This window comes from Engystomops pustulosus, chromosome 1 (assembly GCF_040894005.1).
Source record: "Engystomops pustulosus chromosome 1, aEngPut4.maternal, whole genome shotgun sequence".
NCBI lineage: Eukaryota > Metazoa > Chordata > Amphibia > Anura > Leptodactylidae > Engystomops > Engystomops pustulosus.
Window position 1 is genome coordinate 131,676,037 of NC_092411.1, and position 25,838 is coordinate 131,701,874.

General features: G+C 39.5%; 1 protein-coding gene across 5 annotated transcripts in view; it reads right to left on the bottom strand.

The window, feature by feature from the left end:
* Nucleotides 1–218: 218 nt before the first annotated feature.
* FSD1L (fibronectin type III and SPRY domain containing 1 like) overlaps nt 219–25,838 on the bottom strand; it is a 50,072-nt gene continuing 24,452 nt past the window's right edge. For 2 of the 5 annotated variants that reach the window (XM_072153669.1, XM_072153702.1), the window contains 8 exons: nt 21,473–21,682; nt 17,209–17,307; nt 14,722–14,851; nt 13,630–13,659; nt 9,078–9,178; nt 6,415–6,666; nt 6,167–6,255; nt 219–5,612 (listed from right to left, as the gene is read on the bottom strand). In XM_072153669.1, the coding sequence (XP_072009770.1) occupies nt 5,490–5,612; nt 6,167–6,255; nt 6,415–6,666; nt 9,078–9,178; nt 13,630–13,659; nt 14,722–14,851; nt 17,209–17,307; nt 21,473–21,682 (1,034 nt within the window). In that variant the 3' untranslated portion in view covers nt 219–5,489. The remainder of the gene's footprint in view (nt 5,613–6,166; nt 6,256–6,414; nt 6,667–9,077; nt 9,179–13,629; nt 13,660–14,721; nt 14,852–17,208; nt 17,308–21,472; nt 21,683–25,838) is intronic. The other 3 variants (XM_072153677.1, XM_072153686.1, XM_072153695.1) reach the window with 3 other exon arrangements.

Consider the following 25,838-nt stretch of genomic DNA (forward strand, 5'->3'; position numbering starts at 1 on the left):
TTTATCTATAAACCAGTTACGTACAGATGCACAACTGTATGTAGTAGAGGTAGGTAATCATGAGTGTACATGTCTGGAGTAGTAGTATTCTGTGATTGGAGTGTTTCCAGACAGAAGTGAAGACCCAGGAGACCATTCAAAGTGGCAAATGATCACTATGACAGCCAGTCCAGTATTGTAATGCTACTGTGAACCAAACTATAATAGAAGAAAAAATATATACAACAAGGTTGTTTATTTGTTGTATATCTAAATGTGTGAGTTTTATGTAATAGAATGAATCCGGGGGGGGGGGGATACAATGATCTGGTAAATTACACAGAAATAATATACAATTTGCAACACACTTGTGCCCTGTGACCTTTTCACTTCATTTATTGTAAAGGCATTGGTTGCACATGAAATACTGTGTAAATAATCCGCAATCCCTTATTAGACAATGTAGATACCATCTATCTCTTGTTTGGTGTATTATTTCAGATTCTAATAAACAAAGAATAGAAGGTAAAACCATAAAAATAAAATGGGATCTACACAAGAGATAATACGCAGGACAAAGTAACATTAATATCTGTATTATGTGTGTATTTACAACAAGTGTCTTTTTTGGGATTACCAGATTAAATTGGAAAGGACTTCTGAAATCATATTACAGTTAGCATACTTGTATATACAGGATGTCATAGAACATACGAACATACACAGTGGACACATTTTATATACAGTACAGTTGGGATTCCATACAGCCATTGTAAGGGGTGCATTCACACTGATCCTGGTGTATACAGATATAGCAGACTTTACACTGACATTTAATATATTACATACACTTGAAATAAATGGTGTAACATATAAATGTCAACTTAATGTTTGCTCTTTCATTTGTGCTGCATAGAATAGAGCACCCAGTGAATAAAATGCAAGTACTACGGGGCCTGAAATAACAATAATAGAAAACCTGAACAAAATTTTTAGTTTACATCGTTGTGTTTGGGGAAATACAGAATTCACACCTTAAAGGGGTTTGCCCTTCGATTCATAAACTCTCCTTATGGTAGACCATCAATATCTGATCTACAACATCAGCAGTTTGAGTCATCATGAATATTAAAGAGACAGCAAAGACAAATACACTTGAAACTTCCCATGGAACTACAAGGGAGCCATGGCTGTACTTGCAATTTCACACCACTACAGAGCAGGGAGCCTGCTGCTTCTCGTAGCTCCATGCTCTCTATTTATGATGCCTTGAACTGCTGACTGCTGTGGGGGTCTTCCTATTTCTGCCCTGACAGTCAAGACATTTATGGTCAACCTCTTATAGTGTTAAGTTACAGTTTGCTACTTTAGCATCTAGTTTTTATAGTATGTCACTGTTTGGATTCCTATACAGGCAGTCCGCTACTTAAGAACAACCGACTTACAGATGACCCCCTAGTTACAAACAGACCTCTGGATGTTGGTAATTTACTGTACTTTAGAATTAGGCTACAATAAACAGCTATAACAGTTATGAAAGGCTTTATTGTTAATCCTGGGCCTGTCATAGGTAATCACTGGGAAATCCTCCCAATCCACACATTCTATACGCGGTGCAAGTGCAGGGTGAATGGTATGAATGAATTTTACTCTGTTACAACACATGATAATGATGAAGCAAGACAGCATTATTTGAACCCTGAAAGCATGTTAAGTTGGTAAAACACAAATAATATTTTGAATGGCTTCTGGTCTGTAAATGGAACCTGTCACCAGGACACGTTCCTTCTAGCTTAGTGTTCTATCAAAGCTCCTGCACAAAGGGGGTTTATATTATAGTTTGCCATATGTGCAAAGCCTATTACAAAGCCCTTTGCTTAGCACTGTGGAGGATTAAGTGAAGAACTTACTTCAGTGTCATTAGGGCCATTTACAGATACAGCAATACAGTTAGGTACCTTGTGCCTATGCTTTTCTCTTGTAAAGAGCATCTCTCATCTAAATACCTTTATTTCCTCATCATTTTAAGTGTACATTCAGTAAAAAAAACAGACCCCCCCCCTTGTTCTTAATTCACAAAAAATAATAGTTGACCATTGTCTTCCATGTTGCAGATAAAATGTAGGTTTATTTACTGTGTATACATGCTGGATAACTAATTCACCTTGGCCCAACCCTTCTCTTTCCTGCTAATTTACCCTTGTGGTCCTCACAAACATCTCTCTTGACGTGGATCATTGCCCACAAGTTTGTTCTGATAAACTCACTCCATGTATATGTGGGATTTACCGGACCAAACTGGGAACTCCTGTACTTAACTGCTGTAATGTTGTAGGTTGTATTGGTAATTGGTTCAGTATGGTAAATCCTGCATGTGCAAAGAGCGAGTTTGACAGCATCAGGCCTATGGTTATCTGCATTAGTTTCAGAGTGTCTTGTGGAAAAAACACATGGGAACCCCCTCAAAAATACACAAAGTTTTGATGAGCCTATTTCATGTGGATAGTGGGTTGTGTATTACTATTCTGATGTGGATTTGCATTTTATCACCTGTGATCTTAAATAATTTCCAGACAAAAATCTGTATGAAATCCAAATCCATTTTGTTTGTGGATTTTCATTTGTCCATAGTCTTTCATGTAAAAAAATGTACACCAAAATGTAGAAATCCGTGGCAGAAAAGTGACATGATCATTATTTTTGTTTTGCATTCCACAGAAATCTTCATCTACAATGCTTTTTAAATTACATTCACTTTAATGCCACCGTGTTATGCTGTAGAATTTCTTCAAGAAATCTGTATGGAAGAAACGCATTCAGCCATAGAGCTTGTAAGTTATTAGACATATATCAGTTGTTTCCGTTACTGTGTATCATGATCTGTTCATGCATCTGGAATTCCGTGTATTCTCTCCCTCAGCTGAAATTTTAGCCAAAAAGCAGAGTTTCACCGTTTCAAGTTTCTCCCTCCTTCACATCATATTAAAATATAAAATTCACTCAGTTTGTAAATGAATAGAATTAACAGCATAGAACACAGACATTTCTGTGTTCTAGACCAGAAACATGGATGAGGGGATATAATATCAATTATAATATTTATTTTTTATTATGGTCAAATAACCAGGATTCAGTGTATTGAATCTAGTGAAGTGAATTCCATCAGTGTATTTATACCTGTATGAGCAGCATTTGGGAGAAAAATCTATAAAAAATGATATACCATATTTTTTGAACTATAAAATGCACTTTTTAGAAAGAAGAAAACCTTACAAAATGGTGCCTGCTTCTTGGTCTGGAGGTCAGGAGGACCCAACACTGCTAGATCCTCCTGACCAATGTAATTGAGATTGGGTGAATTGCTGACATGGTGTTTCACTCGATCTCTGAGAGGGCAGAGCCTCTGCACCGCTCTCTCCCTCTCCTGGCTCTCCCACAGTGATGGTCAGTTCTCTAGTAATTCAGCTCCCAACAGGCAGCCGGTGATGATGTCATGTTCATCGCAAACTTGACACCTGGGCAAATGGCCTTAGAAGTACTGGAGAGCAGGCAGTCACCGCAGGAGCCACAGTAGTCCTCCAAATGGTTAAGCATATCCTTTTATTCAATTTCCTCCAAAATGTTTGCCCATACTGCGGTTTTCTGCTGAAACGAAAATGGATACCACAACGATAAATGAAAGTGGATACCACAAAATATTAATTGAAAGGGAGCCTGTCACCATTAGACCCATTTTAAGCACCCAAGTCCCCATAGAGCAGCGATGGCAAACCTTTTAGCGACGGAGTGCCCAAACTGCAACCCCAAACCCTTATTTGGGGTTGCGAGGTGCCACCCAAATATTAAAGCAGTAATTTATTGCTCCCTGTTCTTCAACTACGTTTAATCATACTGGCCTCCTGAGGACACCATCATAGTAGAAAAAAAGATGGAAAATTTGCATCATCGTAGCTTCTTTCCAGTGTCCCTCTGTACACAGAAAATCATGGGGCCAGCAGAAGGTCTTCCAAAGATAATTAGGCCCTGTCTACACATTCTCCCTCTTCCTAAATAGCCATGTTAGTCACTTTAAAATATCACTGAAAGCAGCATATTTGCTTCCCAGTTGTTTGGAACTGCAGGAAAATCATTTGAGTCCAGTCTGGTGTGCCCACAGAAAGGGCTCGGAGTGCCGCCTCTAGCACCCGTGCCATAGGTTCGCCACCACTGCCATAGAGCATAGTACATACACTGCCAAAGAGTTTTTGTATAAAAATAGGTTTTACAGAAAAAAAGATAAATTATATAGTCCCTTTCATTGTCATGTGCTCTGTGATTAGGCCCCTGGGTGTGGGCATTTTATATATTTGAAAATGACACACAGAGGAGCAGTTTCCCGGGGAAGGGGGGTGGTGTTCCTTTATAGCCATTCCAGGGGAGAAGTGCCTAGTCACAGAGCACATGGCATTGAAAGTTACTATATAACATAGCTATTTTTTCTGTAAAATCTATTTTTTGTATACAAAAAACTCTTTGGCTGTTTATGTACTATGCTCTATGGGGACTGGGGGGTACTAAAATTGGTTTGCTGGTGACAAGTTCTCTTTAAGGTTCTGCTTTCTTAGAATATATAATTCTGTTACTTTCTCAACATGCTGACAATTATTGGCTGGTTTTATAACCTCATATTAGCTGCTGGGCGCCTGTTTTGAGAAGAGGTATCTCAATGCCAAAATTTATTAAGAAGTGCAACTTATGTAATTGAATGCATTATAAAAAAAAGTCAATAATTAGGACTAATATGCACTATACATGGGGGGAAAACTTCAGTGATTATCATCAGTTAATATTATCGGGGAGTGGGTGCTCTTGAATGAATAACCCCCAACAAAATGTGTCACAAAACTATTATTGTCCTATTTAAGATCCAAGTGTAATGTGGTGACAGAATTTCATCAAAGACAAAAAATGCTTTTTCTACACCTTTTTCTGCACACTTTGGTCCTATAAGAAGCAATTTCTTCCACCAAACCTAATAAAAGTATGAGATTTGTTTCCCAATGTGAATATTTTCAAGATTTTCATGTCAATGAACTGAGCGCATCTACAACTATTTAAAATGGAGACAGTCTTAATAAAATGACATTAGCTCTACAGAACACTGCATCCCACCCACAGAGGTGGGTATATGTGGAAATCAAGTCATTTATGCCTAGAGTTGTGCTGGCTGCATCCATGGTCACATCAAGCAACCTTTAAGTATGGCATATTTTCTGTCTGCCTCGACTCTATTAACTCAGCCACTTGTTAAATCAATTGCAGCAGATGCTAACATTGGATCTGAGCAGCATAGTCAGGCACCAAGGACACTGCAAGCTTCCGAGCAGCAGCAGGCAAATAACCCAATATTGATCAGTTTGCTCCTGTTTTTGGTGAACAGCAACCATGATGTTACTAAATTAAATAAGTTATAACTAGCATTCAACACAGACCAGAGCAAACTTTCCAGTCTATCATCTCAAAGTGTTATGTTATTGGGCAACGCTGGTTAAGCTGCTGGATGAACCGCTCATTCCATTTTCGGTCTTCTGAAGCGTCCTGACAGCGCTTGGAACCTGTAGTCCTGTACATAAAGTGATCCCACCACACCACACCTGTAAGAAAAGAAACAGAATAGAGTTCAGTTTAGTGGATTCACTACCTATTCTCATTCACATCTGTTTGTGTTATATTATTCCTATTTAATCTTATTTAACCAACAAATGATATAGGGAGCCACATAGCATACCACAGGGTATTCTGTTTCTGGAAAAAAAGTCTATGCAAATACAAGGAAAATGTGCAAACTACATTCAGATATAGCCCCAATCAGAACTGAAACCAGAATCCAAGTGTTGCAAGATATCAGTGCAATGAGTCTAAGCTATTGTTACATCCACATAATTTATAATCAGGTGAACAACTTATTTGTAGGAGTGTGCACATGCATGCCTGGCCACTCCATTTACTTCTATAAAACTACTAGAGACAGCCAAGGAGTTTATGCACATTGCACATCTAGCCATTTCACTTGATCTCATAGTATCCTAATCAAGGGGGTAAATGGGTTACTCTTTTACAACCGAATTACCCATTTAAGAAAATGTTACATTACGATCATTCTCTCCATGGTACCTGTTAAGAACATAACGAGAGCTTTAGTACTAACCATAAATCCTGGGACAACTGGTTGTGTAAACTTTGTTTTAAAGCTATACAGTAACTGCTTTGTGTCTGCATTGTAAAAGGAGAGTTGACCTGTAAAGAAAAACAAAAAATGCAATATACATAATAAATACATATTTACAGACATAAAGAAAAAACATAAATAATTGTGATCTGATAGCGGTATTAATACATCTATACAGGTTAATACGGCATAATTTACAAAACCCCTAAGATCAATAAAAAGATTACCTCCATCAAAGTCGCAGTAGACACCTATTCTATCCGGTACGGCTACTTCCAGGGCCTTAGCTTTGTTGTTATGCTTTGCAGCAAACGTTGCCTGTAGCCAGTTGTTGACGTGTAAGCACCAGCTTGTGTTGGTCTTTCCTAGCTGGTCAAACTTTCCAATTGTTTTATACGTAACTCCCACACTGTATGATTTGCAGTCCTTCTGAGCTTTCACCTCCCAGTAATATTGTCCACTTTCAATCGTTGTGTCACCTGTTTCAAGAACCAGACAAACAGTAAATAAAGGACAACTAATACACTTTTTAGAAACCGAATATGTAGGAGCATCTGGTTATAAATAGTGAAATAAAAAAATATTTCATACATTTTTTTTAAAACCATCCAGGGCTAGGTTTTTCTGGGCTGTTGTTTTTAATTTTTTATCTCCTCTCCTTTCACAAGCCATATCTTTATTTATTTTTCTATTTCAATAGACATATGAGGGCTGGTTATGTGCAGGGCAAATTGTACTTCCTAGTGTCACATTTTTATGTGTCATAATGGGAATAGTGGGAAGCTGGAAAAAAAAAGGTTGCAATGGTACCAACACCAATTATGCCAGTTACACCAAGTACAGCTTTCATATATGGAGAGGAATCAGTTTGTCAACCCTCTCCATATGTCCCTTGATGAGAAGTTGACATCATTTTACACTGACCAACCCTAATGGTTAAATGGATTGTGTCATCAGAAAATTACTTTCCCGCCCCCCCCCCCCCCCCAAGAATTTATGTTTAACATATATTTTATATATTTTTTGATCTATATTTAAGAAAAAAGTATTATATTCAACAATTTACACCATGGCCACTAAACTGCAGGGGGTTTTCTATGCAGCAGATTCTGCATTTAAATCACAGATGGGATTATACTAGAAGATAAAATCGCAAGCGTCAATGGATCCTGCAGCTATGCCTATGGTGCACCAAAATGCTAATACGTATAAAAATCAAGATTTCTCTACATTCAGGCCATTTATTTTCACAAGAAAGGCATGCTTATGATGCAGGACACTTCATCTACAAGGCCATATGTTTAGTTTATATGTTTTAGTTTACCATGGTCCCTGGAAAAACAAAAATACCCCATATCTAACCCCAATCCATATAATCTGTAATTTCCTGCAGCCCTGAACTAAAATGCCCCCTTTTCTATAGTCCCCCTTTATAGTGCTCTATTTTATGTAACCCCCTCCCATTACTGTAATAATACTACTTTTTCTATAGCCTCTTATACAAAGCGTCCCCTTGTCTTTGGCCTTTTCACTGCAAGGGAAAAAAATATGAATACCGCGTATACTCGAGTATAAGCAGAGGCATCTAATTTTACTACAAAACAAACTGGGAAACTTATTGACATGAGTATAAGCCTAGGGTAGCTACTACTCTTTAATGAAATGTCCCCAGCGCAGCCCCCTTAGCAATGTCCCCAGCGCAGCCCCCATAAAAATAAGCCCACTTAAAAGTTTTAAAAAGCCTCTAATGCTCCTCTTCTCCTCGCAGCTCCTCGGCATGACGTAATCGGCCGCATCATAGTGTGCGGGGGCATAGGCATGCCGCTGGCAATCTGGCAGGTAGCTGCAGGTAGAAGAGGAGTGTCGGAGGTAAGTATAGTTTTTTATTTTAAGTTTTCTTGGCCGCGGTGAAGCGGTTGGGAACCGCTGTGTTAAAGAACTTACAAATCAACTTATCCTGCAATAAATAAACCTAGATAAAATTAAAAAAAAACTATTTGCCATTTGAAAGACAGGAAAGAAAAAAACTGAATGTAATGTAATACAATGGCTGCATTATATTCTTGGTGCAAAAGCATGCATATGCCTGCTAGTACACCAGTTTTCTTCTTTCTATGGGGAAAGTTAATCATTGTGTAAAGGGATGGTGATGAGCAGTTTAGCAAGGAGGGAAGTGTACACTAGCATGCACATATATACACTGTGGTTTACTGTGAATATCATTTGCTCCTGAATAAGGGTTTTTTTCTTAAAACCAGTGAGCAACATGAGGGGTTTTAAAGGAAATCTACCAGTTTTTTAGCTAAAGGCACTTACTGGTGGGCTCCGTGCTGCTGATCCTGGAACGTGTCATGATTAGGCACAAAAAACTTGTTTTTATCTCAGCACTTCTCGTGCATGCGCATTGTATACTACACTTGTGTGGCCGGCTGTTCCTTACAACCGGCCGCACAAGTGTAGATTATAATGCACATGCACAAGAAGTGCCGAGAGCCTGGTGACGTCACTGGCTCTCGGAGGCAGGGGCAGGAGGCCAGCAAAAGAGGAGGTGCGCATAATAATTTGGCGGAACGCCGAATGTTAGCTATGACGTGGAGATAGTGCCTGAGGTTCATTTAAAGTAGATTTTTCATCTAAAGTAGATTTTTTGACAAAAGCAACATTTTTTGTGTCTAACCACAATATGTTTGAGGATCAGCAGCACAGAGCCCACCAGTAAGTGCCTTTAGATAAAAAACCTCATATACCAGTGGTAGATTTCCTTTGAAGTGTTTAACACAATTCTATCTTTACTTGTGGTGTGATTTAGAAGCACACAGACTCTCTTTAAGAAGTTCAATGGGTATGACAGATAACACTATCTATTGTGTATAAAAGTGGCAGTACTTACCCAACACTGTATAAGATTCTCCTGTGAATCGATCTCTACCGCCCCTTCCAATTGAAGGTCTAGAAGTTACAGATGTTCTCTTTGGGGATGGGGTTGCACTTCTATAAGGAAAAACCAAGACAAATGTAATAAGTAAGGAAATCTAGGCAATCTCTTTTTTTCTTCAAAACAATTTTAATATTGATAAACTAAGTCTTCATTACTATTAAATAACCATAAACTGACTTTTGGACGTCACACAACAACGACATATGTGCGGCAATCTATGGATCACGGATGCCTGTTGTCCGTGGCCTGATATTGCACAACACAGTCATGTGCATGTAGCCTAACAATAACTTGGTAAAATATTAATTTATATACAGTAGGACCTGTGATAACTACTCCATAAACATCACAAGGTAAATCAAGTCAACAAAACATGTGAGAAGAGTTTCACTTTTGATCTGAAGCGTTAATATTAGTCACTTGTTGAACATAAAAGAGCTGACATTTACGTTTTAGATAATTAAAGGAACTGATGTTAATAGTCCAGAGGCGTCAGCTGAGCATATAAAGCTGCTTGGCATAAAATTTTTCATAATAACCATAGGTGAGGCTGATCTACATTATTCTGTAGTAGGGTAATTACAGATATTTCAAATTCAGGGTTTGGGGAGAGATTTATCATTAGGTAGGATTTTCCACAGTTGTCTATGTGTTAGTATGGCAGGTTTCCAACAGTCGGATTTATAGTCCAGTGTATGTGCAGTGTTAAATGCCTTCTGATGTGACCACCCTCTCCAAATGTCCCTTGATTAGCAGTTGTCATCATTTTACACTGACCAACCCTTAAGGGGTTAAATGGATTGTGTCATCAGCAAAATTATTTTTTTTCCAAGAATTTTTTCCAGGAAATTCTCAGATACCTCAAACATAAAATTGAGCAAAAACTCTGTGGTGTATTTTTTCCGCAATTGCGTGACTTTAGAGTTCTGTTTTTTTCCCACTAAAACCCTGCAAAAATGATGTTTGTACAAAAATTTGTGACGATTATATGGCAAGAAGTTTGTGTAAGCAAGGGCGCTGTATTGCACTGATCAGCAAAGAATTAATTATGTATTGCCATCCTAAAGGAAACCTTCAGCGTGCAGCTGCTGGTAGCTGCACGGACTCCTCTCTAAACCTGGGTTCTGCACATGCGCAGAACGCAGGCTGCCTGCTGCACGTCGCGCCTCCGAAGCCGGAGCGACTGTGCATGTGCAGAACCCAACTTAGAGTCATAGCTCCTGGTAGCTGCACGCTGAAGATGTCAGGGTAGGCTCAGCTCTGCTACTCCACGCCCCACTAGCCTCTTTTGAAAATTTGCATATTAGCCCAATAAAAGTTTTAAAAAGATACAGGGGATGTGAGGATTAGCCCTTAAAAGGGCTATCCTCACATACAATAGAGGCACCTACAACCTGATCTACCTTAATAGGTAGATCCGTGGTGGAAGGTTTCCCTTAAAGAAAATATGCCATCAAAATCCAGCATGATAAACCGGGGACACTTATAGATACAGGCACCGTGACTGTGGTAATCCTCTTATACAGGCAGTCCCCTACTTAAGGACACCCGACTTACAGATGACCCCTAGTTACAGACGGACCCCTCTGACCACTGTGACCTCTGGTGAAGCTTTCTAAGTGCTTTACTATAGTTCTGGACTACAATGATCAGATGTAAGGTGTCTGTAATGAAACTTTATTGATAATCCTTGGTCCAATTACAGCAAAAAAAATGTGAAACTCCAATTGTCACTGGTGCAATTTTTTTTTTTTGTCTGGATCTACAATTATAAAATATACAGTTTCGACTTACATACAAACTCAACTTAAGAACAAACCTATGGAACATAACTTGTATGTAACCCAGGGACTGCCTGTATTTGTTATCCATGGCCTCCTTCCTTCTAAAATAAACGTTAATAATTATGCTAATGAGCTAATGATCCAGGGCTCTGATGGGTGTTACCAGTGTTGCAGATTCACAGACTGTAACAATGAGCAGAACATGCTCTCTCCCTCCTCCCACTCCCTGTGTATTCTATCAGGAAGTGCAGGGGGGGGATACATTAGCATAATTATAAATATTGATTTTACAAGGAAGAAGGCCATAAATAACAAGTATCACTATATTACCACAGCCGCAGTGTCTGGATCTATGAGTAAGTGTCCCTGGTTTATCCTACTTGATTTTGATGATAGATTTCCTTTAAAGGGTGTCTCACATCTCCAGATCACTCCACAGATAAAACCAGGATTGTGTGCACTGTATAAGATTCCCAGATTGCACCAGGTTTCCACATCACTTTATAGAAAAATCAGTTATTATGAAAAATAGCTTCTTGTCTGCTTGTGCGCCCGTTTTCTTGATGTGTTAGGGCAGTGATGGTGAACCTTTTAGAGCATGAGTGCCCAAACTTCAACCAAAAGCCACTTATTTATTGCAAAGTGCCTGCGCAGCACTTTAATCAGCAATGTATTTCTCCTTGTTCATTGACAACTTTCAAGCCTTCAGCCTCCCAAAGACATCAACACAGTTAAAAGGACGATCAATGTAGGAAGGTTCTGCAGGCAGATTCTTTGAGTTCTGTCTGGTGAACTTCATTCTGGGGTGATGGCCTGGGTGCCCACAGAAAGGGCTCAGAGTGCCGCCTCTGGCACCAGTGCCATAGGTTAGCCACCACTGTGTTAGGGTGTGTCACTGTTTGGTTATGGGCAGAATAGGAAACATTTCCCTATACCTTTTGCACCAATAAGCTAATTTGCATAAAGGTAAAAAAAGAATTTTCTCTAAATTGACAGATAAGAAAACAACATAGGTCTTTGTGTGTGTGGAAAGCTTTTAAACGGTTGAGTTCACTTGTAAGGGAGTTACTGGACTCCTTTTAAAGGGAATGGTTGGGAAATATCTGATCAGTGGGGAGTTGACAACCTGCAACGATCAGCAGATAAAGAAAGAACATGGAGCAGTTGACTATGTGTGTCTCACAGCTGTACAGCCATGGTTCCCATTCACTTTTACATGAGTCATTAATGTAGTTACAGTATTTAGCCACTACAGAGAAGACAGGGCCAACTACTTATGGCTTCATTCTCCTGTCTATGATGGTCAGAACAGCTGATAAGTGTAGGGGCCACCGATCCTGTGGATTGGCCATCTATTATAATTTGTGACCAACACCTAATTGAAAAAACTTACATGTTTCCTCCAATTGACTACTGATATTTTGGTGTAGACCATTACTTCAAGACGACAACACTCTTCAAAAAGCAGCAGCAACATTCAAAATACAGCATCAGGCAAAATGCTAAATAAAAAGCCATTCAACAGACCAAACTGAAGAGTCACATCTCAACCGCAAATACAGAAGAGGACTAGAACATAAAGTAGAGGCAGGATTTACTTACCAAATGAAAAGGGTAGCATAGGAAAGCATGGAAAAGAAATAAAAACACAAGCAGGGCTAAGAAATAAAATTTAACACAAGCGTTTTGGAATCATTTTTAGTTTTTGGAGAGCCAAGGGTATCCCTGCCTCACGCTGTAAAAGGTAATGATCATTTATGGGCAATATATGCACACTCTACTGTTTACTATTGGATATAACTAACATGTTAATATTGTAACGTACAAAGTCAACAAGTTTTTGCCCACAAATGATGAATGCATACAGGAAAAAAAAAAGTTATATTTCCAGCAACAGAAATCTAGCAGCCTACCAAAGATAAAAGAAAGCGCATGGATTTTGTAAATCAGCAAAGTAAGTCAGAAAGCTTATTTACTTATATAAAAGCTGCAAGTAAGCCTAAAACTATGATGGGATTACTGAGAAATCTACAGTATTCTGGATTTGTCATATAACTCAAAGATAATTGGGATGTTTTTGTGCACCTACCAACAATTTAGATGTGCCAGAAGTTGTAAATGTCTTGAAACCTAAACTGAACAGTATGGTGGATCTGTATACATGCATCTTACTTACAGATTGTTTTTTCTTTCACCATAAATTTTGGCAGATAGCAGATCTTAAACTGAATCACGACTTCTTTAACCTACACCTTCCTTAACCCATGAACACATTCATAATTTTTGTCTCTTTTCAGTCATGATAACCCCCACCCCTTTCCAAAACAAAACAGTGTAGTCTGGACATGTACAGTAGACATGTTTAGTGGTACATTTTCCAAGAATTCTGCCAGATTTCGCAAATCTGCTTCTTTGTGTTCCAATTCCTGACATTTTTTTCTCCTTTTTGTCAATTAATTTTAGGTCATTGTTTAAACTCTGATCATATTCTGCAAATGTGTCCACAGCATTAAAATCACACCTTGTGTAAACAGGACCTTAAATGATGGAAGAAAAACCAAAATCCTAATGCTTTCTGTGATCTAAGGAAAAGCTGGCTAGATTGTTTGCATGGAGAATGGCATGGGAACTAGTGTTAGAAACAGTCTTGTGCTAGAAATTCCAGGCAAGCCAAGAGATAGGTCATAGTGCTAGTCATATGGTATCTACATTCTCTTCACCTGGGATTGTTCTTCAAGGTAACATGGCCACTGTCAGACAACAGAAACAAGCACAATGATGAGTTATTTGGTTTGCATAGTACATGAGCAGACTGATGATAAGACTGGAGATGTGTCAGTCTGCATCCAGCAAAATTCTACATCTATGTTTAGCGTGCTCATATAGTAACAATTCACACAGAAAATTAAAATCTGCATTAATTCAGCTATTTGTTGCATCTGAATTGAACAGGTCTTCTAAAACCATTAAATGCACAGCACTGTGGAATTAATAGTGATCCTGAAATAATAATAGTAATGCTAAAGATAAAACCTTGTCAGACACAAGCAAGTACCAAGATATTTGTGGGTGATGCTTCAAACATATCTTTAAGGTGAATGTTTGCCACAATTCGTATAGCTATACACATCTATCTCCCCTGCATACACTGAACACAAAAAAAAAACCACAACCGCTCTAGGAAAATACTAAGGAATTAACCCGCACATCATGTCACAGATACCAGACATGAGTCAGAAAAGCTAATTTGCATTTCAGAAAAAACATCTGTAATTAAAGGGTTTATCAGAGTTTACTAATAATTTAGGACTGGGCTGGGACGGGCTATTTAAAAAAAATAAACGTATACTTACCTCCTCCGGCGCCACTGATGTCCGGTGCCGCGGCCCGTCCAATCCGTGCCCCTGTTAGTTTACAGGAGCACAAAAGCCAGGCGCACAGGGAGCTTCTGGCCGGCTCCTCCGATTCGTCCCTATCTCTCAGCATCTGCAGTGCCGGAGGAGATAAGTACACTTTTATTATTTTTAAACAGCCCGTCCCAGTCCGGTCCTAAATTATTAGTAAACTTGGATAACCCCTTTAAGGTACAGTGCTTCACTGGCAGCCAATTTTAGGTGATATAGGGTGGACTTGTAACCCTTTATCAGCAGGCATTGTTAGTCAGGATGGTCAAAATCTGGTGACAGGTCTTATTTAACGGCACGCCCTTGGATAAGAAGAATGGGAATCCAAGCATCTACTAAAATAGACACATCAGAAAAAGTGGCAGAGTAAATATAGATAGGGAACCATCCAAATCAATTTCTTCTTACCTGCCTTTGTTCTCTTTTCCTTTTACTTTACTCTCTTGACTCTTTCCTCCCATTGGATCCCATTCTACATAAGAATCTTCAACTTTTAGGTTCAGATGGGATGATGTGTTGTCAAGGCCAAAGGTCAGGGCTGAAGGAAACGAAACAAATAGAACATATAGATAGCCTTTGTTTTATGTAGAGGGACTTCCAATAAACACCTTTCTATGAGTTACTAGCTGGCAGTCACAATATATTTCCATGAGTATTTCCAAGAATTCAGTGCTGACTGTAAAATTCCTGGAGACCATGACACTATGAAAATTAAGGATATGTAAATAGAGCTAAAAGGAAATCTACCACCAGGATGTAGGATTGTAAGCCAAGCACACTAACCTACTGGTGTGTTTCCCCTGGCAGGATCTGCTCTTCTTTAAGCTTCCTATGCCCTTGTTTTTAAGAAAAACATTATGAAAATGAGCCTGAAGGGCTTCAGGCTCAATTAACACTTATGGAGTGTTAGGCTCATTTGCATAATTAAAATCTTTTTTTTCTTTGTAAAAAAAAACAGAACATAAGAAGCTAAAAGAACCAGAACCTACCAGACCGGACACACACCATATGTCAGTGTGCTTGGTTTTCAGTCCTTAATCCTGGTGGTAGATGTCCTTTAAAGCAAACCTGTCACCAGGAATGTGATTTTTAGCTGGTGACATGTTCCAATAGCCTATGCTATGCTGATTTGAAAAATGCCTTTGTCAGCATTCTGAATCATTTCAATAGTTTATAATAATTTGATCTACAATACCCGGCCAGAGGCACTCCCAGGCTGCAGTTGCCCCCTCCCAGGGACTCACTACATGCTGCTGGCAGGGAGCCAAGTAATGAGAATCAAAATTATATAAACTACAGAATGATTCAGAATACTGATAAATGCATATTTTCAAATCAGCAAAGTATAGGCTATTGGAACCTGTCACCAGCTAAAATGACACTCCTACTGACAGGTTCCCTTTAAGTTTGCCCTTGTTTTTATCTTATATTTTTCCTCATTAAATAATTAGTACATGAGGATGACTAAAAAAAACACATTAAAAATGACCTTTGAAATGCATCATCAGGCATAAAAGGGTTAATCCCCTCTCTCACAGATCCCCAGTAGTTCATACAATGTCAGGCAGAAAAGCTCTCAGCATTTATAGTGTTCACCAGCAGCCAGTTAAAGGTGCAGGCAGGCTCCTACTAATGTGAAGTGACTCTTTGGCGTGAAAGGCTTTGAACAAGTTGACATGTCTTCAGCCACTTCAGTTCCTTCTCTATCTTGACTTTATTACCGTAGTTTAGAAATAGCTCCTCGGGGTAAATTAGTTTCTACTAGAAAAATTCTCCTTCTCCTACATCACAGTGCATGGGGTTTAATAAGGAAATAAAAAGATACAACACCTCAATCCTAGTATATGTTGTTCCTCCCAAATTAATTATTTTTTATTCTCCCAAATTATTTTTAACCCCTTCATGTCATATGGCTATATAGGTCCTATTTGCGCATACCACAGGCACATAGCACATATATACACATAAAGACAGCATCACTTTAAATAGTCAAATCTCCTGAACCATTTCACCTACAAACACAATGGGGCACACTTACTTACCCGGTCCTACGGAGTTCACGAAAGTGGATTGATCCGACGATCATGCACTGTGCCACAAATCACTAAGATCGTGTGCTCGATATCCTGCGTGTGTCGCTTCCCCACTCAGGTCCGCCGGAGTTAACCTTCTTCTTCCCGGTGCATGTAAGTGCTTGATCTTGCAACACAATTTGAAAGTTAAATCCCGTGCTCAGTCCGAATCAGCGTGCGACACAATCCCCAGTTAAATACCTGTCCCAGCGGCGGAAATCCAGGAAACGCCGGAAAAACCGACGACAATGTGGCCGCAGACCCTTAGTAAATAAGCCCCTGTATTGGAATCCTATTAAAGAGGAGGATTTATTTTCTAGATGAAAGAAAACAGTGGAGATAGTGGAGAAGTTGTAGCAAAAAAATGGGATTTACAAATACAGATCTCAATTCCTGATTGTAAATATAACAGTGGATATCCCCAGTTCTGTTTCACCTGATATGACATCAAAGGGGAAATTCTCCTCTTTAAAAGGACACCAGAATTGTGTTTTAGGTGCCAAAATTCAGGAGATATAACCGTTTGAAGTGGTACATTGTCTTCACGTGCATATATGTACTATATGCAGAGGACATGCACAAATAGGACATATATAGCTGTATGACAGTCGTGAAGGAGTTAAACTGCTTTTAAAAAACCAATAAAACTGGGCGGTAAATTATTTCTCTGATTACTATTAGGATGGGATTACTATTAGGCTTTTCCCAGTAGTTGTGCTTTAGCAGACTATGACAGTTATAGTTAGCTAGGAGGAGGAGGATGATGTAAGTTACTTTAATGGATAGTGCGCCATTTAATGACTAAGACTGCATAATTTATTACCTTTGGTTTCCAGTGTGACAGGATCGGAGTATTCCCCAGCTACAGCTTTGTTACATGCTCGTACTCTGAAATTCATAAATTTGGAGTCGAACTTTAAACCTGTATGGAAGTGAAATAAAGAGAATGAATCCCATAACATGCAATCTGAATCTTTGAAAGTAATAGTAATAATGATTCTGGGAATGGCTAAGTTCACACTACTGTCAGAACATCTCACATCTATCTATTTATAGATTAACTATCTATGTATTATGTCTAGCTGTATGTATAAAAATTTACACTGCTTCTGACTATCCATTTCCCATGGACTCCAATGCAAAAATGATAATACCCATTATGCATGTGTTTATCCGTTATGCAAGCACTGCAGCCCCTTTAGTTTTTTCCATCATAAAAACGCAAGTATAACGGCTGGCTGGCTAACTAAAAACAACAGATGACATAAAATTAACATTGATGTCAATGGGATTTTTAACTGATAGAAAAATACAGAAGTTTTTCCTCTTAAAAGTTGTCGATACCTAAAGTAGACCTTACCAAATGGACCAGCAAAAAGATATCATGGTTTGGAAGGGTAGGATGCATAAAAATGACAATATTACCCAAACTACTCTACCTATTCCAAACCATCCCCCTCCCCATCCCGAAAGTATTCTTCAATAAACTCAACAGCCTCTTAAGCCGATTCTTGTGGGCACAATCTAGACCCAGAGTTGCCAGACAGACTCTGATACGCAGAAAACTACAAGGTGGCTTGGGTCTGCCCGATTACAAGGGTTACTTCTTAGCAGCTACAGCGGCCAGAATTCTGGACTGGTTCCATCATGGTAAAAACAAACTCTGGGTGAGCTTAGAGGAACATCTTTCACCTGTCCCCTTAACTGCCATACCTTGGCTAACCGCATTTAACACACACAACCATTCTTTACAAGCCCTTCCTTATATAGCGTCCCAAGTGTTGAAGACGTTGAAAAGATTCACGGATCAGACGACACTATTTACACCTGACGGCCCTCTTACCCCAGTGACAGGGAACCCGGAATTTCCCCCTGGAATTTCCAAAGATTTCTTACGCCCTCTAAGAACATCAGCCACACTTCGCTTTCAAAATCCCCTGGACTCTGAGTCACTTAAATCTCTAGAAGCTATATCACCACAGTTAGATCTCACTCCAAGATTACAATGGGAATACAAACAAGTAGATCACTTCTACCGTAGTATCAAAAACAGGACAAACTTGCACCGAAACATGACACCTTTTGAGACCCTATGCACATCCAACACAGAGACTCCACATGCCATATCTATTATATATAACCTCCTATTAGACAAGTGGGGTTCTTCCAACCCACCCTTTATTGCGAATTGGGAGAACGAATGCAGCAGGACATACACTACAGATGAGTGGCTCAAGGCGTATGAGCTGTGCCACAAACTCTCTATTTCAAGTAAGGCACAAGAAACCAACTACAAGGTGCTTTCAAGATGGTATTGGGTCCCCAGTAGATTGCACAAGATATACCCATCCTGTCCAGATAGATGCTGGCGCTGTCTTTCAGCCCCAGGTACTATGACCCATATCTGGTGGGGGTGCCCGAAATTGCAACCTTTCTGGCAGCTAGTGCGCAAGCTGATCTTAGACCTGACAGGTCTAGAAAATGAGCCGGCAGTTCTCTTACTGTCAATACTCCCTATCTCGGCGACTAAGGCTAAGAGATCACTGATGGGATACATGCTAATAGCAGCACGTGCTCTTATCCCAAGATTATGGAAATCTACAAGTACCCCTCTTATATCTGACTGGTTTGGGGAAATTTCCCTACTGCATAGTCTGGAAGAGGCCACAGCGGTATCTCATAATAAAGCCACGGACCACTCATTAATATGGGCCCCATGGCTGACGTTCAAACACTCCTCCGAGTTTTTGACCTATTCGTGACTCGCTCCTGACCTATTCCTTCACCATCCTCTCCTTTTATTCTATATCCCCTCTGCTTTCCCTTACCCTCCTACGCACAGACCTATAGGTTTGCATTTATTTTACACTGACCAGTCCACATTTTCACCATGTGTTAGAACTTTGAAGTAAATGTGTTTTAAATCTGTTATTTACCCAGCACTGTTGCATGGGTACAAATAGACACGTTCAAAAGATAACCTGCTTTAAGAGCAATCTCCTATATTACATCTGCCAGACGATCTAATGACAACAAATTTGATGTTCTTGTATATGTATAATGATGTAATTATTCATGTTCAGAAATATAATTTGAACTCTACATATTATCTGATGGACCTGCGTGTCCTATACTCTGTTAATTCTGTTTCTTTTTGGATTACAATAAAGAAGAATGATACAAAAAAGTTGTTGATACCAACACAAATGCTATTTTCTCCAATATTGGTTTTGCTCAATAAAACTGAACGGCACTGCTTTCATTCAATGCACGGCTGTGTGCCCATACAGCAGTTTACCAACTCATATGGAGTATTGGCATACTTGGAAGAAATTGGTTATCACACTTTGCAGAGCATTCCATAATTTAATCCATGGTGACTGTGTAATTTTTGGCCTAAATGAATGTATTTTCCCAAAAAATGAGTTTCTATAGTACATTTTCATATTGTTTTAACCCCTGTAAAATGGTTACATGGTTAACAGACTTCGTAAAAGTTGTTTAACATACGTTAAAGTGGTGTAGTTTCTATAGTGGTATGACTATCTGCCTGCAAAGCAGAACATTTCAAACTTTGAAAATGGAGAATTTCTCAGAATTTTTGCCAGATTTCAATATTTTGTCGAACAAAACACAAAAAACTTATTACAAAAATTTTTCAACCAACATGAAATACAATAGTTCCTGAGAAAACAAACACAAAGTAACCTGCAGAAAATGCATAATCAATCAGACAGGCATAGAGCTATGTCTAAAGTGCACATAATTTACTAATTCCACATTGACTTATTACATTAGTACTGGTCGGTGCTGGACTGTATGACACAAATGATATACCGTAATTATTATTGAGGAGTGGAAGTATACTAATCACTAATACACAAATACACTAAAAGGGGTTGGCCACTCTTTAACATAAATTGCCTATGTGCCTTCACTGCCTTTAAAATATTCACTGCCTGAATGTTCACCAATGATTCATCATCCCTTATGCTTCCTTTATTGCTGTGTGCAGACTCTCTGTGCACTCTGTAGGATCTTTGTTTACATGTCTGAACACTGATAAGTAGGAGGGAGCTGCAGCAGGAGATTATAACTTGTCCTGCTGCTCCCCCTCCCACATCCCTCTGTATGTCAGTGAGACAGACGGAGAGAGAAAAAAAACACACTGGAGGCTACCATTACAGACGTACTGAAGGAGTGAGAAACAGGAAGTTGTGTTGAGATGCAAAGTGCAGCATGGGGATAAAGCTGATGCTCTCACAGGAGTCAAAGACACATATATATGCAGGCATGTCTAATGGAAGAGATTCATTGAAAAGTGGCCAACCCCTTTAAAGAGATACTGGATCTTAAAAAATGATCACCTATTCTTAGAATAGATGGCTGATATAAGATTGGCAGGTCGCAGTTGCTGTACAATGTAAGGTACTTTGTTGATAGTGACATGACCACAGCACAATTTCACAGTGCAGATGCCAGCTTTCACTTATAGCTGATCTGATAAGATTAATATGTTTACTTTACTTACGTTTTAAATGTGTTCTGTTACATTGTTGTATATCCAGTGCCCACTGTTTCTATTCCCTACCATATGGAAATTGACAATATGCCATTTTTCTGCCTCAGCAGACATCAACACTAGAGATTGTAAATACAGCACTGGAAATTGGCATGTTCAAATTAAGCTTTGCCTGGTGTTTACAATTTGGATACGACCATAAACTTCTAACTATGGTCAGACAGATTCCTCAGGCATTAATATTTTCTATTGTACTGCAGAGAGGCAGGAGTAAGAGAGCACTACAGACAGAGATAAACCCAGTACCATGATAATCTAAGCACATTATCAGCACACAGCATCTCATAGCACAGAGGAATCATGAAGTGTCTGCTGAGCTAGAGCCGTCCACTTTCTAGAATCTTACACTGACCAGCATAAAGACTTATAAGAGCAAATACAGCAATAAATTGAGATTGCAAAGTAAGGGGTTAAAAATTATCTTTACTAGGGGAATGGAATTTAAGAACTTTCTTTCCTGGGCAAACACCCCTATAACTTTAAAGTAGGATAATATAAAACTTACCAGAAAGTGTGTACTCTGTTCCCTTTATATTATCAACCATCTCCCAACACCTCTCATCTTTAACCCTTGGAAGTCCATCATAGTTTGTTTTCCTATATTCCAGAACATAATGGTCGATTTTGTTGTCTTCTTCAGGCATTCTCCATGCTACTGTCACACAATTATCAGCTACCATACAATCTGCAGGATCTATCTCTGGTGCTTTAGGCACTGAAAAAAAGAAACATAAGTCATTTTTCATTTCATTTTTGTAACCGCCCCAAGTATCAATACTGATCAGCTTACTCCAGCCTTCTCTCACAGGTGTGGGTTTACACCACCATCTTGAAAATGAACCCACAAGACTGGGTTCTGACGCTCTCTATCCCAAGTCCATTCCAGACTCTTAGCAGTGGTCAGCAAGTCAGAAACAGCAAACACTGAGCTATGTTGTATCTGTAGCACCCTTCTAAGTGAACGGAACTGTGTAACGGTAACTACAGGGAACTAAGGGAGTTAATGAAACAGCGTAGTTCTGGACTTTGCTGTCAACAGGGGATAGGGAGCATTGTGTCAGATTCTTTTACCAAGGGTAGCTTAGGGTCCAAGAAGTGGAACACATATCTATAAGACATTTATGGAAAATCCTCTAAATAGTTAAAGAGGTTATCCTAGAATTCCATGTTATCCCCTATCCTCAAGGATATCAGTGGAAATCGCAGAGTACAGTTCTAAAATGTGTCTGGCAGGATAAATGGGCAATAAATTCTCTCAATTAGTAGGGGTACCAAGAGTCAGACTTTCTTATCACCCATCTCCTGATGATAACACTGAATCTTGGGACAATCCCTTTAAGAAAAGACCAATAAAAATGATGCAGTAATACCTCATATAAACCATTTCGGTTAGGTGTGTTTATTTTTTATAAAGCCTAGTGGCCAAAGTGACCAAGTGGCCAGAGTAAAAACGGCAGGATTTTAGTGTTTTTTTTAAAACATAGTGATAAAAAAATGTTGTAATGCATCATCAAAAATAATTTACAAAAAATTCTTTAAAATTTGTATAACATAAAAACTTAAAAGTTTTAGAAAATATAGGTCTTTTCTCGTAGCACATTCTCTTTACAAACCGAATCACATTGAAATAGTGGCAGAATATGCAAGCGCTTTACAACAACTATGAGAATTTGCTAAAAGACCAATTAAAATTATTAAACCTTATTCCAACTGTGTATTTAATTTAACAGAGGTTTGATAAGGTTTCTAATGCCTATATACTTCATGTTCATGAGATTGACGTTAAAGAATGAAGGACAAATTTAGCATACGTGTACAAAATTAGCACACTCCACTCTGAAGAACAGGAGTATGAGATCATCTGATCCAAGGAGAACAGCACAATGAATTATTTAAAAGCGGAGAAGTATCTGTTTAAAGGAATGGCTGCGAAAAGCAAAAGTGATGCACACAAAATAAGAGTTACCATGTCTCAGACGTGTTTACTCTGCACCAAGAGATTGACACAAGACACATTTCTTGGTAATATAGTGTCACATAAAGAGGCGAAAGCCAGGTAAGAACAATTGCTGGACATCAGCAAGCAGTAACATGGAGTGGAACCAAAAAACTGTCCCTTTATACAATAATAAAGTGAATAAGAAGGAAACACTGAAACCTTCTTAAAACAAAAAGTAGCTTACGGTATGGAATATAATAGCAAGTTATACCATTAAAGTTTGACTGATGGTAGATGTCCAGCATTACATGTCCCTTTCTTTATGCACTAGGTCAATGGTGGCGAACCTATGGCACTGGTGCCAGAGGTGCCACTCAGAGCCCTTTCTGTGGGCACCCAGGCCTTCATGCCAACAGAGAGTTTGCCAGACAGGACTCAAAGCTTCCTCCTGTGGTCCAAGACAGCCCAGGATGTGCCATGCTCAGCGCCATTTTAAAGCAATATCCTTGGCTGCCAGCACTACAGTAGGAGAAAGAAGGTGTGGATAGATATGGGTTATCGTTGGAGCTCCTGCTCTTGGTCCCCTGGAGGGAAGCTACAATCCAAATTTCTCCATCATCTTTCTATTGTATTGGTGAACTCAGGACACCAATACGATTGAAACCTGTGATACAGCAGGGATCAATAAATTACTACTTAAATTGTCATGTTGGCACTTTGCGACATGTAAATGAGTATTGGTTGTAGTTTGGGCACTCTGTTTCCAAAAGGTTCGCCATCATTGCACTAGGTGGAAAAGTGCTCTTTCTTTATGCACTAAAAATAGTGGGCACGTAATGCTGAACATCTACCATCAGTCAAACTGTCCTTTAAGGGAAATCTACCACAATGATTCTGTATTGTACACGAAGCACACTTACACACTGGTGTATGTCCACTGAAACAGGATCCGCTTTCCCTTTATCTGCACATGGTCTTGTTTTAGAGAAAATCTTTTTTTATTTTTTTTTTATTATGTGAATGAGGATCAGGGTCTCCTTTCTACTTCACAAAAGCCTATTCTGGCTCTGTCGTCTGCTTATTATGACGTCAACAGCTCATTTTTCTCAAAAACGGAGCCATTAGAAGATAACGGAAGAACCTGGGGGCACACACCAGCATGTAAATGTGCTTTGTGTGAAATACTGCATCCATGTGGTAGGCTCCCCTCAGGTAAGGTATGAAATATCCCTTCTAGAATTCCCTCTTTTATATTAATTCTCACCCATTTACCAACATATGTCCTATGGCATATGCATGGGAGCTTAAAAAAAGCTGAAGAGAGCTTGAGATGAGTCAGGCTAAGAGGTTGAAGGGTAATTGTCTCTTCAGATGCCCCCAAAAATGTGTGAATTGGATCTTTATTCCCAACAATTTCTTTAACTGGTTATATCTGTGGTTCTGTATGCTCAAACAGATTTGTGAGACATGGAAATCCAGGCAATTAAAGGACATCTGCCACATGATTTAACCCCTACAAAGTACCAGCAGTTAAATAGGTACCGTATTTTCCGGACTATAAGGCGCACTTAAAAGCCTTGGATTTCCTTGGAAATCCAAAGTGCGCCTTATAGTCCGGTGCGCCCTATGTATGGCGCTGGGCAGCGGACCATACTTACATAGGTCCCCGCTACCGGAGACAGCAGATCTCCAGCGGGAACTGCAGACCACGCGGCACGAACAACTTCTGCCGCGTGGTCTGCAGTTCCCGCTGGAGATCTGCTGTCTCCGGTAGCGGGGACCTATGTAAGTATGGTCCGCTGCACTCCTCCACCTCCCCCTCACCTTCCCCACTCACCTTCCCCGCGTCGCCGCGTCTCGTCTTCGGGTCGCGTCGCGTCTCTTCTCCGCGTCGCGTCCCGTCTCTGCTCCGCCCCCGGACCCCGCGCCTTATAGTCCGATGCGCCTTATATATGGAATTATTACATATATAAGGCGCATCGGACTAATGCGCCTTATATTCCGGTGCGCCTAATGGCCCGGAAAATACGGTACACACCAGTATACTAATATCAAAGATAATAGTCGTCTGAATGTCATTCATCTTTATTTAAATTAGCCTGAAGGGCTCTGGGGGGTATTAGCAGCGGAGGGGGCTAGCAGTTTAGTGGTGTAAAAGCTAGTGACAGCATGTATAAAAAAAAGGAAGCCAAATCGTGTCAAATTTAGCTTAAAGTATTTTCTGTGAATCTGATACAAAAACCCATAATGTTATAAATAAATGAATACAACAAAACATAAATGTCAGCAATCACAAAATTGAGATTAAATAATTTGCTCTTATGACAAAAAATGTTATGGACTTTCTAAAGTAGGCGGAGTTATCTCCAAAATGGCCGACACAGGATACTAAAACTCCCATGCGCCCTCATTTCTCAGGAATGGCTCCTCCCTCTCATGCTCTGTTCCTAGTGATCTCTGAGGTGATGATCTAACAGACTGCTTTACTCTATTACTACTGTAAAGTAGACCTATATTAGTATTACCTGCCATGTACTGATTGCCTCCATGTACATCATCATTCAGCCCCCTGAAAGTAAAATCCATCTCTCCCCTGTAACATACAGTCCCATGCAAAAAAAGGGCCATATTATCATTGGTGCTCTTGGAGCACAAGCTCTGGGTCCCACAATTGATTCCGGGAGGCTATGGCTGGGAGCTCCAGCAGCTCCAATGATGATCTGTCCCCCGGGGTTTCAGTAAATAATCACTTCTACATGCATCAATGAGATAGACATGCAAGTGATTCTGCAGCCAACGCAGGCAGTGGGGTATACATACCTTTACTGCACAATCTACTTATGGCACAGAAGCACAATGACATTGCTGTGCTACTGCCTCTTAAAGAGGCCACATAGCAGACATCATAATGGCAAAGTGTGGTCAGTTGTGC